The following is an 18,433-nucleotide window of genomic DNA, read 5'->3' as shown; positions in this document are numbered from 1 at the left end:
AGCTTGTTTAAATACAAGCATATGTTAGCAATTCAGGAAAAATCCAGACATGTGAGGTTGGAATGTTATTAGCTGTCTGAAGATCTTTAGGTATTTCATGCATTAAATATGGAAGACTTTGAACAGGTGCAATGAGCTGGAAATACAAACTGCCCTACCATCATACAAGTATTGGGACAGATGAATAAAGCAGAACCTTTGGGGAGGGGATTACCTGTTCACGGCTGCATTACTGTTTACAGTTATATACACACAAGACTTCCATCACATGAGAGAAGATGTTAAGACTTCATGCAGATTTGAACTTGGCTCTCGCCAAGATAAGCACCAACTAAGACGTAGCTTTACAGTAAACTAATGTGATCCATCTGCATCTCCATCCATTTGCGTTGCTTTCTATATGATGATGTAGATATCCTTCTGTCTGGTGTTGATGGCTGAAGTGTAATGCTGGCTCCAGGGAACAGCTTATTTTGCCTCCCCAGCGCATCAGCACACACAGTGGCTCGGATGCTGGCTCCGGTGATCAACACAGTGCGGTCTCCCCAGCGCATCAACATGACAACCATCTGGATTGAGCTAAGTAGGGTAAATCTCTGGGGTCTTCAAGTGGGCACCTTCCATTCTCGTGTTTTGTCGACATGGAGCTCCTTCCGCTCCTTTTTTGCCAATTGAATTTGTTGCCAGATTACACTGATGTGTTCAATGAAGCAGTTCTTTAATAGGTAGGTTGACAATCTCTGAGCAATAATGCCTAAGAAATTATGTGTAAACCTGATTCACTGACCAATGTCAATAATACAAGGTTTTACACATTTAATGAGAAGAACGTTGTACAGGTCAGCACAGCTTTATCAGGACGCCTCAGGAGGAGTAAAAATATCCTGAATAAGCGGCTTTCCAAATTAAACAAAAGGCATTTGAGATGACCTTAGTCACACCTTTTTGTTTCTAAATGAAAAAGAATGAAATCACATCATATTGATTAAATACATAATTTAGAATGAGTCAATTGTTCTTTTTTTTTTTTATTCCTAAACAAAATGAATTGCTGGTTTTTATTTCTATATGAAATGAAAAAGACTGAAATCACATCTTATCACAAGACGAGGCCCCTACGATGTTGACACGCCAACTTTCTTTGCAACAGCAGCCTGAGAAAACACGAGACTCCTTCAAAAGTTAAAGCTGGTTTACGCAAGTCACAGCGTAATCACGTACTCACTGCACTGTAATACACAAGCCTGCCTTGCTCTGAAAAGCAATTTCCGTTCATCAATTGAAAATTAAACAAAGTGGCCTCTCAATTAAACGACATAAATAGCATTGGGAATAACTCTCCCAGAGTTATATCCCATTTAAGCTGAAATCCCGATTATCAGTTCCCAATTAGGTGGCGCCGACTGTACTGGGAGATTGCTTCTAACTTAACCAAATATCATCCATAACTACAAATAGGCTTGGTACTTTTTTTTTTGTAATGGGCTCACAAAATAATCACTCACCTTTAGAATAACGTATTTATTTTTTTATTGAAACACCATGAAACCTTAACTGTTAATTGTGCAGCAAGCTGCAGGGCTTTGATACTCAATGAGATAGTTTTCAATGAGATAATTTTCAATGAGATCTTTTTCAATGTATTCCTTGCTTCTGACCAGCAGCTGACCAAGTTCAGCCAGCGTGGAGATATCTAAACCAGTGCTTCTCAACGACCGGTACGTGGCAGCCACTTTGCCAGTCCATGCAATATTTTATTTAAAAAGTTTTTTTTTTTTGTTAATGTATTTAAAAAAAAACTAAAGAGAAAAAAAAAGTGACTCAAAATACTAATATTTACTACGTGTGAGTGGATTTCACAAAGTCTTACTCAATGCTCAAAGTAAACCTGTTCCACACCATGAGCTCCGCTCCGGGTCTTTATTGAACATAACGATGTTGGCACGTAAAGAGTACAGTACTGTGTAGTAGGGAGCGGCAAGCGAAAGATTTGCTTTTATTTGATCAGATATGTCGAAGCAAGGGCTTTTGGATCAGTTTTTCGGAACTAGTAAAAGTTCAGGGAAACGTAATAGAGATGTGGAGTGTGATGAGGAATGCAATGAAAGGGAAGGTTGGAAAAATGAGGAAACGCTCAAAAATATGATGCCGCATATATAAAGGATGGGTTTATTGCCAGCGGGGATGAAGAATGCCCAAAACCGCAATGTGCTGTTTGTGCTGTGATTCTCAGCAATGAAGCTATGAAACCTTCAAGAATGATTAGACACCTGGAAACATCCAAACATCCAAACTTAAAAGAAAAGCCAGTCGAAATTTTCAAACGTAAGCGAGATGAAGTGAAGTCTCAACAGAAACTACTGCATGCCGCCACAACAACAAATGAAGGTATGTTAAAAGCATCATATCTGCTGGCCCTTCGCATAGCCAAATGCAAGTCACCATTTACAATCGGTGAAGAATTAATAATGCCTTCAACAATAGATGCCTGTCGTGAAGTCTTGGGTGATACAGCTGCCAAAAAAGTCAGTGGCATTCCTCTTTCAAACGATAATGTCTTGCGTACAATAACTGATATTGCAGAAGATATTGAATCACAACTGAGAGAGAGAGTGAGAGAGTCAGGCTGGTTTGGAATTCAGTTGGATGAGTCTACGGACATTTCCAGTGCCGTGGTTCTTATTGTTTATGAGCGCTATGCATATGAAGGGGCATTCCACAAAGATGTACTTTGCTGTGAAGAACTGCCACAAAATACAACTGGTGCTGAAATTTTTCGAGTTCTAAACGAGCATGTGACAGGACATGGAATCCGGTGGGACCGCTGCATTGGAGTTTGACGGAGCGGCTGCAATGACAGGCAGACTTTCAGGTGTAGCGGAAAGAGTGAAGGAAGTTGCACCGGGTGCTCAAGCAACACATTGCTTCATTCAAAGAGAGGTATTGGCAGCCAAAAAAATGATCTCCAGAACTCATGTCCTCGGTACAGTAGTTAAAGCTGTGAATTTTGTGAAAGCAAATGCACTACATTCTCGCATCTTTGCTGTAATGTGTGAAGAAATGGGGGCTGACCACCATCACTTACTTTTACACGCTGAACTGAGGTGGTTGTCACGTGGTAAAGTATTAAATCGAGTGTACGAACTGCGACGTGAACTTGAAGCCTTTCTGTCAAAAGAAGTTTCCTTTGGCAGAATACTTTCAGGATTTACAATGGTTAGCCAAGCTTGCATATTTGGCAGATATATTTGATCACTTCAATCACCTGAATCTCTCTATGCAGGGAAGTGTATCTCCAGTGTGTTTGAAACGGCTGACAAGATTTTAAAAAGAAGCTCAGTCTGGAAAGAAAGAGTCGCGATTGTTTTGACATGTTCATGTCTTTTGCATTCAATGACGACAGAGAAGTCGATCTCACTCTCCTGCGCGAAATTATTTCATCCTATCTAAAATTAACTCTCCAAAAATTGAAAGAGTATTTCCCCTCCGACTCTGATCCATGGAAAGGAAAGCAATGGGTGTGTGACCCATTCTCATCTCTAGACGCAGAGACATCCTTGTTGCCATTGTTAGAGGACAAGCTTCTGGAATTGTCAAGTGATGAGGGTGTGAAGTTACAATTTCAAAAACTTACTCTACCTGTTTTCTGGGTCAAAGTAAATACAGAATACCCATAATTCAGAGAACTGGCAGTCAAAACCTTATTAAAATACTTCTAACGTGCAATTTCTGAATATCTATATACAGATACACAGTATCTACATGTGCTTATAGAGAGAATCTTGTTACTGCCGTAGTTTTAATTGTTATGTTTTTGCGCATCAGTTTTTTGGGAATGGGAATGGGAATAATATATATATACACACCACACAATTTAAAAATGAACTACTGTTACTTTTGCATGGAACCCTTATAGTTAAAAAGTTATACGCACATATCTAAACAGAAAAGAACCACTGATCTAAACTAAGGAAAAGCTCAGCAAATTAAACGGGTGTCAAGTACACTTGACACCTTCCTATTGTTCACTTTGAATACCAGTATCCAAAGTCAAGGGGTGAAAACCTTCAGTATTTTACTTAAATTCAAAAAATGTAAAGATTTAGGCTTTTTAAAACAGCTCCCTCAATGCCAGTTCAAGTTCGCTCACATTTACATCCAGCGCCATTATCCATTGTTATAAACAAGGCAGTCTTCCCAGCGACAGCGAGTGGAAGCGACAGCGAGTAGGAGAAGTACAGGCGTGGAAAAGTACAGAGCAGTTTAGAAGCAGTTTGAAAGCAGGTTGACGGCTGCAGAAGAAACTAAACTTAAAAAAAAAAAAAAAAACCTCAACAAACCTTCAAGCCAGTAATCTGTGACACCTGCTTGATGTGGGAAATCCGAGAAAACCCAGCGGAGCTAAACCAAGTGTGCGTAAAGTGCCGCGGGATCCAGGATTTGCATAAACTAGTAAGTATGCTAGAAATGGAGCTGGAAGAAGTGAGACAGCAACAGGATCTTGAGGAACTGGCACACCCACAATTCATGGAAGTCTGCATCACCCCTAACAGACTGAAAGCCACCAGGGAGATAGAAGGTCAGAACAGCTGGGTTCAGGTAGGCAGAAGCAGGGAAAAAAAGAAACTTCGTCAAACACAACCACAACCACAAAACAACCAACAGATTTGAGTCACTTCAGAATTTTGATGAGCAGAACCAACAACAAGAGAATGAAAGGAACAACATCCAGGACCCTATTGACAGTGGTGACCAGACAGCAAAAAGAAGGGAGGTCATGATTGTTGGGGACTCCATATTGAGAAACACAGCAAGTTCAATTCGCAGTTTGGACCCCCTTACTACAACAGTGTGCTGCCTTCCGGGAGCCTCGGTCAAGCACATCACTGAGAACGTGGGCAGGCTCCTGGAACGAACAGGAGACGACCCGGTAGTAGTCGTCCACATCGGTACAAACAACATTGGAAGAGACAGACCAAAATCCCTGCAAAACAAATTCAGAGAGCTAGGAAGGAAATTAAAAGAGAAAACCAAAACTGTGGTATTTTCTGGTATACTACCCGCACCTTGCAAAGGACCATATGGACAGCTGGAAATAATTAATCAAAACGCATGGCTGAAGACGTGGTGCACATGGGAAGGCTTCACCTATCTTGATCATTGGACCACATTCTACAACGAGGACTATCTGTATAGACGGGATGGACTGCATTTAAATAACAAGGGAACTAGTCTACTCGGAGAAAAGATCCTCGAGCAGGTTCAGAAGCATTTAAACTAGAAAGGAAGGGGGGAGAAATCAACAAAAAAACAGAAGGGAGACCGCATCAAAACAAGAACAACAACTCAGGTAAGACAACCATTAAATGTATTTATCTAAATGCTAGAAGTATCAGAAACAAAATTCTAGAACTTGAAGCTACTGCACTAACAGGTAACTATGATGTGATAGGTGTTACAGAAACGTGGTTGTCTGAGAGTGATGGGGACGAATATAATATTTGTGGGTATACACTGTATAGGAAAGACAGGCAGGACAGAAGAGGAGGAGGGGTAGCGCTATACATAAGAAACAGTCTTGAAGCCCAGGTGTTAAACCTGGACAAAGAAAATAAAACCGAATCAATATGGGTCAGAATAACGGACAAAAATTCAAAAGGCATAATAATAGGAGCATGCTATAGACCGCCAGATTCAGACGGTGAGCACAATAATCTGTTATACAATGACATTAGAAATGTGTGTAGCAAAGGAGAAGCCATACTAATGGGGGATTTCAACTTCCCCCAAATAAAATGGGAAAACCCGGTGGGTAGCGCGAAGGATGAAATAGAAATGGTGGAAATGACAAATGACTGCTTCCTAACACAATTTGTGAAGGCACCCACTAGAGGGGAGGCATGCCTTGATTTAGTCTTTTCAAATAACGAAGATAGAATAACTAAAACAGAGGTCAGAGAACCACTGGCAAACTCAGACCACAACATGGTCTCATTTGAAGTGTTTTTTAAAACCCCAAAAGTAATGACTAAAGCTAAGGTTTACAATTTTAGAAAAGCAAACTATGAAGGTATGAAACAGAGACTAACAGAAGTAGATTGGAGTAAAATAGAGAAAACACCCACAGAAGAAGGATGGTTGTTCTTCAAAAATGTAGTACTAGAGGCGCAAAACAATTACATCCCTAAAGTAGACAAATCTAAATGTAAAACTAAATTGCCAAAATGGTTTAATAGATCAATTAAAAAAAATATTCAGCGAAAAAAGGCACTTTACAGAGCATTAAAAAAGGACCAAAAAGAAAGTACGCAGAAAGAGTACACAGAACTGCAAACGCAAGTCAAAAAGGAAGTTAGAAAGGCCAAGAGAGAAATAGAAATGAACATTGCTAAGGGAGCTAAAACCAATTCCAAAATGTTTTTCCAATATTACAACAGCAAGAGAACATTCAAAGAGGAGATTAAATGTTTAAGAGATACAAATGGCAAAATCGTAGATGAAGAAAAAAAAATAGCAAATATGTTAAATGATTACTTTTCACAAGTTTTTACAAAGGAAGATACTGACAACATGCCCCACATGTCATCCAGTTCCTATCCAGTTTTAAATAACTTTAGCATAACTGAGGCAGAAGTGTTAAAGGGACTAGGAGCTCTTAAAATAAACAAATCCCCTGGGCCGGATGAGATCCTCCCAGTAGTACTCAAAGAAATGAAAGAAGTAATTTACAAACCGCTAACCAAGATCATGCAGCAGTCTCTTGACACAGGGGTGGTACCGACAGACTGGAAAATTGCAAACGTAATACCGATCCACAAAAAGGGAAACAAAACTGAACCAGGTAACTACAGACCAGTAAGCCTGACTTCTATTATATGCAAACTTATGGAAACTATAATAAGATCCAAAATGGAAAATTACCTATATGGTAACAGGGTCCTGGGAGACAGTCAACATGGTTTTAGGAAAGGGAGATCGTGCCTAACTAACTTGCTTGATTTTTTTGAGGATGCAACATCCATAATGGATAATTGCAAAGCATATGACATGGTTTATTTAGATTTCCAGAAAGCTTTTGACAAAGTCCCGCACAAAAGATTAATTCTCAAACTGAACGCAGTTGGGATTCAAGGAAACACATGTACATGGATTAGGGAGTGGTTAACATGTAGAAAACAGAAAGTACTGATTAGAGGAAAAACCTCAGAATGGAGTGTGGTAACCAGTGGTGTACCACAGGGATCAGTATTAGGTCCTCTGCTATTCCTAATCTACATTAATGATTTAGATTCTGGTATAGTAAGCAAACTTGTTAAATTTGCAGACGACACAAAAGTAGGAGGAGTGGCAAACACTGTTGCAGCAGCAAAGGTCATTCAAAATGATCTAGACAAGATTCAGAACTGGGCAGACACATGGCAAATGACATTTAATAGAGAAAAGTGTAAGGTACTGCACGCAGGAAATAAAAATGTACATTATAAATATCATATGGGAGATATTGAAATTGGAGAAGGAATCTATGAAAAAGACCTAGGAGTTTTTGTTGACTCAGAAATGTCTTCATCTAGACAATGTGGGGAAGCTATAAAAAAGGCTAACAAGATGCTCGGATACATTGTGAAAAGTGTTGAATTTAAATCAAGGGAAGTAATGTTAAAACTGTACAATGCACTAGTAAGACCTCATCTTGAATATTGTGTTCAGTTCTGGTCACCTCGCTATAAAAAAGATATTGCTGCTCTAGAAAGAGTGCAAAGAAGAGCGACCAGAATTATTCCGGGCTTAAAAGGCATGTCATATGCAGACAGGCTAAAAGAATTGAATCTGTTCAGTCTTGAACAAAGAAGACTACGTGGCGACCTAATTCAAGCATTCAAAATTCTAAAAGGTATTGACAGTGTCGACCCAAGGGACTTTTTCAGCCTGAAAAAAGAAACAAGGACCAGGGGTCACAAATGGAGTTTAGAAAAAGGGGCATTCAGAACAGAAAATAGGAGACACTTTTTTACACAGAGAATTGTGAGGGTCTGGAATCAACTCCCCAGTAATGTTGTTGAAGCTGACACCCTGGGATCCTTCAAGAAGCTGCTTGATGAGATTTTGGGATCAATAAGCTACTAACAACCAAACGAGCAAGATGGGCCGAATGGCCTCCTCTCGTTTGTAAACTTTCTTATGTTCTTATGTTCTTATGTTCTTATCTGATCACAGACTACAACTGATAAAGAACCGTATCCATTTTGTGCACCAGAAGCTTGACTACAGAGCATTTCCTGGCATTGTTAAAGCTTATGTTTTGCTTTTGGAAATGTAAGCTGATCTCCTGTGATCTGAAAGTGAGATTTCTGCTATAACAGAAGGTGCTGTTTTGACATCCCTGATCCAATCAGACATCATAAAGCAAGGAAGACAGGCAGACAGCAGACAGGAGCAGAGCTGATCAGGAAAGTTTTTTAAAACTCAACTATGGTGCACAATTCACTGGTTCACAGGCATAATATTATCATATAAAACCTGCAAAGAAAAATGACCTTTGCAATTTGATCTCCTCTTATCTACTGGGGTTTGCAGACAGTAGAGTCTATTTAATTAATCTAAAAAGTGACAGATCTAAACTTAGTTACAATTGCTTTGTTTTATCAGGATAAAAATCAATCGTATAAAGAGCATCTTTTGTGTATTTCTGTATAAATGATTAAAAATGCAACACATTAAGAACGGCCACTGTTTCAATTGAACAGATCCAATACCATCTGGAGTGGTCAAGCATTCAGACGCTGGGCAAAAGGGTGAGGAATTCACTGGTTAATTACATTTGTGCCATAGGGGCTGTTACCGTACTGCTAAGGACCGGTTTAGTTGACAAGGCCTTTGCTCTGCAGTATTCCTGGGAAAGCTTCTCAAGATGCTTCTACATGGATAGAACAATGGCAGAATGTACAATACAGTCTCAGAATTATACTGTAAAACTGTTAACACGACATTCTCGATCAAAAAACAGAATTACAATACAACCTCTGTGTGTGTATATAGATACACACACACACACACACACACACACACACAGATAGATACACACATTACAGTACAAGTCATATCCCCCATTGAAGCTACTAGCAGTAACAACACTTCTAATTCCACAGATTGTGTAGAGCTTGCATGAGAAATACAATTGATTACAGGCCAACAGGGTAGGAAGTCCACTAGGGAAAGTACTGGTCAGCAGGTATTAAATACATCAAAATATGTGTATCTAGCAAATGCAACTGATTTGTTGTATAAAAGTGACCATTTTTTAACCTGAGCATGAGTTACCGCTGTGGAAACTGGGATACGTATATTTGTTTGGTCGAGTTTAAACAGAGATAACACCTTGCCCAGGACTACAATCCCACAATTCACTGCAGAAGTGAAACGAAGGAATATGTAAAAAAATATTTCATATCAAAAGGATAAAGGCAAGACAAATAATCGCTTATAAAACATAAGTGAGTTTTAGCTTGATCACGTCAGGTTCTTTATTAAATAACACTATCAGCAAACCCTTAATGTGCACCGTATGTTACGTTGTGCTCCACTGATAATATTACCCACTAAGGACCATCCTGGAAGTCTTTCCGATTCGTTATTAAACACAAGGTTCTCTTTTACTGCAGGGGGTGCTGGTAAGGCGAGTGCTAACCAACATAAGAACATAAGAACATAAGAAAGTTTACAAACGAGAGGCCATTCGGCCCATCTTGCTCGTTTGGTTGTTAGTAGCTTATTGATCCCAAAATCTCATCAAGCAGCTTCTTGAAGGATCCCAGGGTGTCAGCTTCAACAACATTACTGGGGAGTTGATTCCAGACCCTCACAATTCTCTGTGTAAAAAAGTGTCTCCTATTTTCTGTTCTGAATGCCCCTTTTTCTAAACTCCATTTGTGACCCCTGGTCCTTGTTTCTTTTTTCAGGCTGAAAAAGTCCCTTGCGTCGACACTGTCAATACCTTTTAGAATTTTGAATGCTTGAATTAGGTCGCCACGTAGTCTTCTTTGTTCAAGACTGAACAGATTCAATTCTTTTAGCCTGTCTGCATATGACATGCCTTTTAAGCCCGGAATAATTCTGGTCGCTCTTCTTTGCACTCTTTCTAGAGCAGCAATATCTTTTTTATAGCGAGGTGACCAGAACTGCACACAATATTCAAGATGAGGTCTTACAAGTGCATTGTACAGTTTTAACATTACTTCCCTTGATTTAAATTCAACACTTTTCACAATGTATCCGAGCATCTTGTTAGCCTTTTTTATAGCTTCCCCACATTGCCTAGATGAAGACATTTCTGAGTCAACAAAAACTCCTAGGTCTTTTTCATAGATTCCTTCTCCAATTTCAATATCTCCCATATGATATTTATAATGTACATTTTTATTTCCTGCGTGCAGTACCTTACACTTTTCTCTATTAAATGTCATTTGCCATGTATCTGCCCAGTTCTGAATCTTGTCTAGATCATTTTGAATGACCTTTGCTGCTGCAACAGTGTTTGCCACTCCTCCTACTTTTGTGTCGTCTGCAAATTTAACAAGTTTGCTTACTATACCAGAATCTAAATCATTAATGTAGATTAGCTCTCTGCAACGCTTGCCTCCGCCCACTCAGCCAGGCAGTGTTTAATGCAGTTCTTCAAAGCCTCTGCAATCTGCTGATTGAACAGATTTCATGGGGTTTTAATGAAGAACCAGGGATTAACAGAAATATGGGAGTTATTTCCTATAGTATGCTGAAAACAGAAGGTGCACTTTCCCATCAATGAGCTGCAGACTCCAGCCTGTGCTAAACACTGTCTAAGCTTCTTTTTTAATGTTTTCAGTTTGTGAAGTTACTCTAATTCAAAGTTTACCGAGTGTTAATTAAACGACCAAACTACACTACTTCAAACTAAAAAATACACTTCAATGCAACACAGTTAAAAAACAGAAATACAGTAAGAAATGTTTTGACCAGTCTTCGGGGCCTTTACCATCCCTGTCCGACCTGAAGAGAGTTGAGGCTGGAGTAGAGTCAGGAGTACAGTCAGGAGTATAGGCTGACCACTCACCAGCCTCAGGGTCCTTAGGAATCCTCCACATGTACAGGTTAAAGTCATCCGATCCCGACAGGATGTACTGGAAAAGAATCACAGTTGTGTGGATTAGTGTTGGATTCATTCTAAAAGGCGACCAGTTAACCTTTTTAAGGTTGTAGCTTTTGGATCTTTTTGGATGCTTGTCACTAGGGTCTGAAGTAAATCAAAGTTAATTGTGCCGCCATAACTATAATGTAATAAATGATTCAATACCGGTTCAGGTCCCTCTGTGAGCACAACAGCAGTAGAAGTTATAAATATGTCCTTTTTTCATTTTTGATTTGGTTTGGAAAATTTAAATTGCAGAATGGAAGCCTAACAAGATCACGGTTAAAGTCAGTTTTTTGTATAACCCAGCAAATATCTCAAATGTTCTTTGTAAAAACTTAAAAATGAAAAAAAAAAACTCTTGTGCCCAATTACTTTACGCCTGCTTTTCTCACCAGTTTCAAATGTCCAATTACACTCTCTTACTGCAGCCATTTCCCACAACAACTCAGGGAAAATGAAAGTCAGTAGGTATCCCCTGATACCACAGCCAAGCCAATCGTCTCTTTACACCCAGGAACTTGAGAGCAGATATCAATGAGCTACCGAACCCTTGAGGACAAAGAAGCCACAAGAGCACCAGAGCCAATGCTTCTTTGTACAGACAGGAAGCACTGTGCTGACTGTACTGTGTGACTCCCCCTGCACACCACGCGGCCATGTCTTCACCAGGTGAGCTGTCTGGAAGTCTGACTGAACAGTGCCAGAAATCAGGAAAATACAGGTCTTATCCATCATGCTATCTCAATTTGTGGAATGAATCTACCCCTAAGAAGCAATAACCTCACTGACATATAGAGAATGGCATTATGGGATGTTTAGCAAGCTGTTACAATGATCGCCGAATTAACAACAGAAAACTGAATGAATAAACGATTAAAAACCTGACTGTACAGCAGGCTTCAGATTATACCAGGGGCTCCTCCTACTGTTCCGCAGGCTCCAATAAAAACATATTATGCTTATTTTACTGCTCTGGCTCCCAATTTGAGGCGCCAGAACAGCCCAGGTTTTTGTTTCAACCTGAAAGCACACAGCAGTGCACTGTTACTGATGTCAGATATACATACTTCCAAGCAGCTATTTAAAAGCGGAGAGGGCTGGTCTGTGGGTGCTGGAAAACCTTGCAGGATTAACTCCCAATTGAAACAAACGGCTGGATTCTTAGAGGCTGCTGGGGTGTGCAAAGTTGAGAAGCCGTGCATTGATACTGCCCAACACAAGGCAAGTAAACTACCCCTCTGGGAGGTAACGCCTCCTCACACTCTGTACACTGCAGCTATTGAGAGAGGTCCAAGTGTTTCATTTTGCTGGTACACGCAAGTCTCGGCTGAACATTCCTGCTGTGTTGAGTAACGAGTCAGGCAGATGTTAGTAACTCTGGATGCTCAACGAATGTTCATGCTTGCAATTCTCTCTGCATCTGTTCTTGTTAGTTTTATTTACTTTTAATAATTTAGAGTGACCAATAAGTTAACATTCCCTCACCGCAGCAAATACAAAATCAGCTCAGGTGAAATGAAGATCAGTGGGCCCATGATCTCTTTACACCCAGGAACTCAGTGGAGGTCAGAGATTCACAGGATTCTGGAGGACTAAGGCTAGCCCTGTAGGAATCTGTCTGAACTGGCCACTAGGGTCTGCTGTAGCGTGATGAGGAGAAACAGTCTCTGCAGGTTTTGCATCTCTAACCCATGGGTGCACCAGAGCCAAAGCAACACTCCTGCCAGAATCCCCAGCAATGGTGCATCTGGGAGCCCATGCGTGTAGATTTTTACACCTCACTCAAATCTCAGTCCTCAACACCCCCTGTCTGCCATTCAGTCCTGGGCCTCTATCAAGTACAGACTGTTCAGTTCAATTTTAGGATTGTGGCACAATTTAAAAAAAAAAAAAAAAAAACTATGAACATAATTTACATATTTTTTTTAACATAATGTAATCAAAGAAACTACAAAATGATATCGCAAAAGTAACAGTAGTACAATATTTCAGGTTCGATTTTGAAATGTCACATTTTTTACCTTTTGTTCAGTTTTTCGTTAAGTATATGGAAAACTGCAAAGTGGTATGTAATTCAATATGATAACGTAACATAATTCAGCAGGTTTCATTTGACTTTATGAAGCTAAATTAGTTAATTTTAAAGGGTGAAGCAAAACTTTTGGCCAGACCTGTAACCGAATGATCCGAACAACTCCTAAAATGTATAACCCTGATTTTCCACACGTGTCCTTTGACTGTATTGCTCTTGTACAAGTGATGGTAATGTACTGTTCTTGAGGAGGTGATGGAAAAGCACTGTTCTTGTAGAGGTGATGGTAATGTGTTTTTCTTGTAGGTGATGGAAATGCATTGTTCTTGAGGAGGTGATGGAAAAGCACCGTTCTTGTAGAGGTGATGGTAATGTATTGTTCTTGTAGAGGTGATGGGAATGTATTGTTCTTGTAGGTGATGGTAATGTATTGTTCTTGTAGAGGTGATGGGAATGTATTGTTCTTGTAGGTGATGGTAATGTACTGTTCTGTAGAGGTGATAGTAATGCATTGTTCTTGAAGAGGTGATGGTAATACGCTGTTCTTGTAGAGGTGATGGTAATGTATTGTTCTTGTAGAGGAAATGGTAATTTATTGTTCTTGTAGGTTATGGTAATGCACTGTTCTTGTAGGTTATTGTAATGCACTGTTCTTGTAGAGGTGATGGTAATGTATTGTTATTGTAGAGGTGATGGTAATGTATTGTTTTTGTAGGTGATGGTAATGCACTGTTCTTGTAGAGGTGATGGTAATGTATTGTTCTTGCGGGGGTAATGGTAATGTATTGTTTTGTTGAGGTGATGGTAATGTATTGTTTTTGTAGGTGATGGTAATGCACTGTTCTTGTAGAGGTGATGGTAATGTATTGTTCTTGCAGGGGTGATGGTAATGTATTGTTCTGTAGAGGTGATGGTAATGCATTGTTCTAGCTGAAGTGATGGTAACAGGGGTCAATAAACCACCCCAGAGTGGAAAGCCCCAGCTCAGTTAACCCTTTACAGTCCATTTATTCAGCACTTGTCAGGCACATCAGGTCCAATTTATTTTCACACACTGAGTTTTTTTTACACACGCTGTTTAATTAATTTTTTTTCATATTAAAACAGGTTTAAAAAGGGATTGCATTGCAAAAGGACACTCAGTACTGTATCTACAGCCAAGCCGCACCCCTTGTTTGTTGTATTTTTTACATACCTCTTTATAGATATTCATACCGATAAATCCTCTCCTGATCACTCATTTTATCACCAAACTCCTCACTAATGCGATCCAAGCCATTATTTTATTACTGTAACATCTCCAAAAAGCTCCGCAAATGTCTGTGATATTCTTTGAGTGCTGGATGCAGAAGCAGCTACCTCCTTTGCTATGTCCATGTTATCCTGTAGTGGATGGGGCTATGAGATACGCCCTTTTTTTCCAGTTTCATTCGGCTCCTATCGGTCTCACTCGGCCATTGAAAGGTTTTCTCTGCTTTTTCCGGAAAAAAAATGACTAGAAACCTGCGCTTTACGTCTTTTTGATGATGTCGGACAGGGTCCGACGTAGGACTGCAAAGGGTTAATGGAGTTATTTTGATCGTCAAAATTGTCCCCTTAGAGATTAAACTGTTGCACCGTGAGACAGTACAGCAGCCACATATACTTAAATTTCTTAACAAGAAAATAAAAATTTCACATTTTACGCTTGGGTTTTCAACGTTTACTCTAAAAATCGGGACAAATGGCGTCCTGACAGTAATATGCAGGACGCTGGTCACACATGTCGGTTGGAATGCTTGCTGAGTAAGATCTGGGCGCAGCATTTCGCGGTCTGCAGTGCATTGGGACATGCAGTGCTGATATGGAGGGGTCAACAAATGGAAAGCTTCAGTTGTTTATAGATAATTCATCCACGACTTGCGAACTGCTGGAAAAATCTATCACCGGTGCACTTTACATATGACGATGAAAAGAGCAGAGCAGCATTCCTTAGACACCGCGAGCCCGCCATCATATATACCAATTAGGGGTTGGGTATGTATGTAATGTCTGAGTGAACCCAGAGAGGGCCCCCGTACTAGCTACAAAGTTCACCCTAGCACTGTGAGATCATGACCGATGATCATGCGTGGCTATTGCGGCACTTCAACCCTCAAATACACGTTCACTAATGTGGGGCCCATGGGGGAAAAAATTGTCCTGGTGACTGAAGAAGTCTAGCTGGCTGTAAACCTCAATCGGGACGTCTTACATATGCAATGGGTTTACAGTTAGGGTCTGACAACAACTGTAAGTTGAGGTCGCCTTTGTTCTTCTGCTCTGTCTTTTCTGGGACAAACCCCTAATATCAGGACGCTGGTCACACCAATGTCGGTTGGGAATGCAGTGCTGAGTAAGAATCTGGAGCCAGCTTTCCTGTCTGCATGTCAGTTGGGAATGCAGTGCTGATATGGAGCACAAATGGAAAGCTTCAGTTGTTTATTCATCCAGACTTGCGAACTGCTGGAAAAATCTGAGCACCGGTGCACTTTATATGAAGATGAAAAGAGCAGCACATTCCTGAGACACCCGAGCGCCGCCATCATATTAACAAGTAGGGGTTGGGTATGATGTAATGTCTGAGGAACCCAGAGAGCACCAGACTAGCTACAGAGTTCATAGCACTGTGAGAATCATGACCGATGATATGCGTGGCATTGCACTTCACCCTCAAAATACACTTCACTAATGTGGCAGTGATGCTGGTGACTGAAGAAGCTAGCTGGCTGACGCTGTCTGTCTGTAGATATGGGTTTGTGTCTGTACATAGCAATGGGTTTAAAGTTGAGGGTCTGACAACACTGTAGATTGAAGCCCTTTGTCTGTCTGTCTGTCTTTCTGTTTGTCTGTACACAGCCTTTAAAAAGTATTTCCTTATCTCTCATTAGCATAGCAACCTACATAGAAATATCGATTCAGAAACATCAGGTATTGAGTACCACCTGAGCATCACGCTCACTTTAAATACAAAGGCGGGTCTTAAGGTTCATGGTTCTAACAAAATAATGGCAGTAAATGTTATCTAATATGTATTACCATATTTCCCAGGTCTCAGATTTTCCAATATGAGTGGTAAAGGTGAATTAGACTTTATTGTGATAATTTATTTGAAGTTAGTGAACAATATTTATCGAACACTCTCTGCAGATACACTTCAACTTAAGGCGTCTGTGACAAAGTGCCCGCCCCTGTGTGTATTTTCTGTTATATGTTGCATGTGGTGTGTTAAAAAAATGTTGGTGTATAGTCATTGGTACATGGGATATAAACGGGTCTGTGTAACACAAGTGTTTAAAATGTATATTTGTATTTAGGCACGAGGATTGCACAGCACTTCACGTGCAAGTAAAATGTAATACTTGAGCATGCGGAATTGCACTTTATTAATTCACGTGCAGTTATACTGTGACTCCAATTGAATGACTGAGTAGCAGTCGAGTCACGGTACAGCTGCATAAAGGCAGCATGTTTTCACCCACTCTGGGTTGTGTGTTCGGTGAGTAGAGAACGGGATAGGAGACGGAGGTAATAGTGAATAATTGTAAGAATAATAGTTAAAATATCTGCTCACCCGGTTTTGTGTAGTGTTACTCCATTTTTGTTTGTCTGGTTATTTTGGCGAATGTGCCGTGTCCTGTTTTTGTATTGTTACAACCACTTATTTTCTGTCTGTTTGTTTATTTATTAAATGCTGAGCGAAAGCATTCGCTCAGCTCCACCAAACTCCACCTCTCTGTCGTTTATTTCCTGACTCTGGTCTGACTCAACCCACTCCGGCCGTCTTTGTGACAGCGTCGCATGAAGGAACTAAGTTGCAATTGAAAACACGGCAGTATATTCCAGGTGATTACAGTGCTGAGATGGGGTTTTATCCTCACAAACACATAGAATATTCGTCACCTGGTCCCGGTCCCCAGCGAAGCAGCAGCTCTTCATGGTGCAGGAGTTGAAGTAGCCCTGGTTGTCGAACTGGAAGCTGGGGAGGCGGGAGTGTAGCTCATAGAGGACCGGGGGAAGGCGGCGCCGCAAGGCCAGCAGCTGGGTGCCCGTGCTGTTGAAGCGAACACTCATAGCGCTCTGCAGGGACAGGTTCCCTCCGTACCGCAACAGGGAGCTGAGAGGGGGAGAAGGGGAAAGATCAGGAGCTGGAACCAGCATGAATCACCACTCGCTGTTTAACAGGGTTATTCCAGCTCAAATGCACCAAAGGGACTTCCTCAACACCTTATGTAAAAAAATTAAATACAAAAATAAAGCAAAGTATTTTGTATATACCATGACCTTTTTTTTTTTTTTTAACCCCAGTTTTCTCCCCAATTTGGAATGCCCAATTATTACTTTTTATCCCGGTTCACCGCTGCAAACCCCTGGCGACTCAGGAAGCAGAGGCTGAAACACATGTTCTCTGTCATGTTTCACACTACGAATCCACAGCGAAGCCACCAGACCTATAGTGTCGGAGGACAACACAGATCTGAATGGCTCCACTGCAGACCCGCAGGTCCACAGGGGTCGCTGATGCTTAGTGAACCGTGGACTGCGCTGCCAACCTAAGCCCGCCCTACCCGGGCTGGACTCAGCCAATTGTGTGCCAACCTCTAGGAACCCCCGGTCACAGTCAGCAGTGACATAGCCTGAATTTGAACCTGCAATCTCTAGGCTATAGGTCACATCCTGCACTCTACGCGGAGCGCCTTTACTGAATGCACCACCATGACCTTTTTAAATATTTGCAACCACACTGTTCTTATTTATTGATTGGTTGCATATAGGTCTTTCAACCCGGGTTTCGGATCTGTGCCACAGACAAAGGGAACAGCTGCTCTGTATTGTCAGCCATACAAAATATATATTTGTTTAAGCCTCAGGTTATTTGTTACACGTTTTGTTCCACAGCTCTTTTTTTCCATGTACACGACACATACCCGGGATCCTTTACTTCATTACATCTGCTACATATATCATCGACCACCAAATGGAAGAAACGCCTCCCCAGAATTTGGTGCACTTGCACACTTTGTTTAATACTATAAAAAACACACTTCTTTATGTCTTTGGCAGGACACAATAACTTCTGAATTAGTGGATGGGATTGAATTTCTGGTTGCATTTGTTTCAGACAATAGCACTGGATAGACAGGTGTATATGCATGGGGTTTCAGTAGAGCTGCGCTTCTATCCAAGTGTTTTTTCAAAATGGTTTTGTATATGTTCAC

At 40.6% G+C, this 18,433-nt stretch overlaps 1 protein-coding gene across 1 annotated transcript in view; it reads right to left on the bottom strand.

Moving 5' to 3' along the window:
- Positions 1-18,433, bottom strand: part of dcaf5 (ddb1 and cul4 associated factor 5) — a 57,154-nt gene that overhangs the window by 13,222 nt on the left and 25,499 nt on the right. The window contains exons 6-7 of the mRNA XM_041266475.1: positions 17,118-17,331; positions 11,087-11,153 (exon numbers count right to left, since the gene is read on the bottom strand). Of these exons, the coding sequence (XP_041122409.1) occupies positions 11,087-11,153; positions 17,118-17,331 (281 nt within the window). The remainder of the gene's footprint in view (positions 1-11,086; positions 11,154-17,117; positions 17,332-18,433) is intronic.

The sequence above is a fragment of the Polyodon spathula genome, chromosome 12 (assembly GCF_017654505.1).
Source record: "Polyodon spathula isolate WHYD16114869_AA chromosome 12, ASM1765450v1, whole genome shotgun sequence".
In the NCBI taxonomy this organism is placed as follows: domain Eukaryota; kingdom Metazoa; phylum Chordata; class Actinopteri; order Acipenseriformes; family Polyodontidae; genus Polyodon; species Polyodon spathula.
The sequence above is the reverse complement of the archived record's forward strand: the minus strand, read 5'-3'. Positions and strand labels throughout refer to the sequence as shown.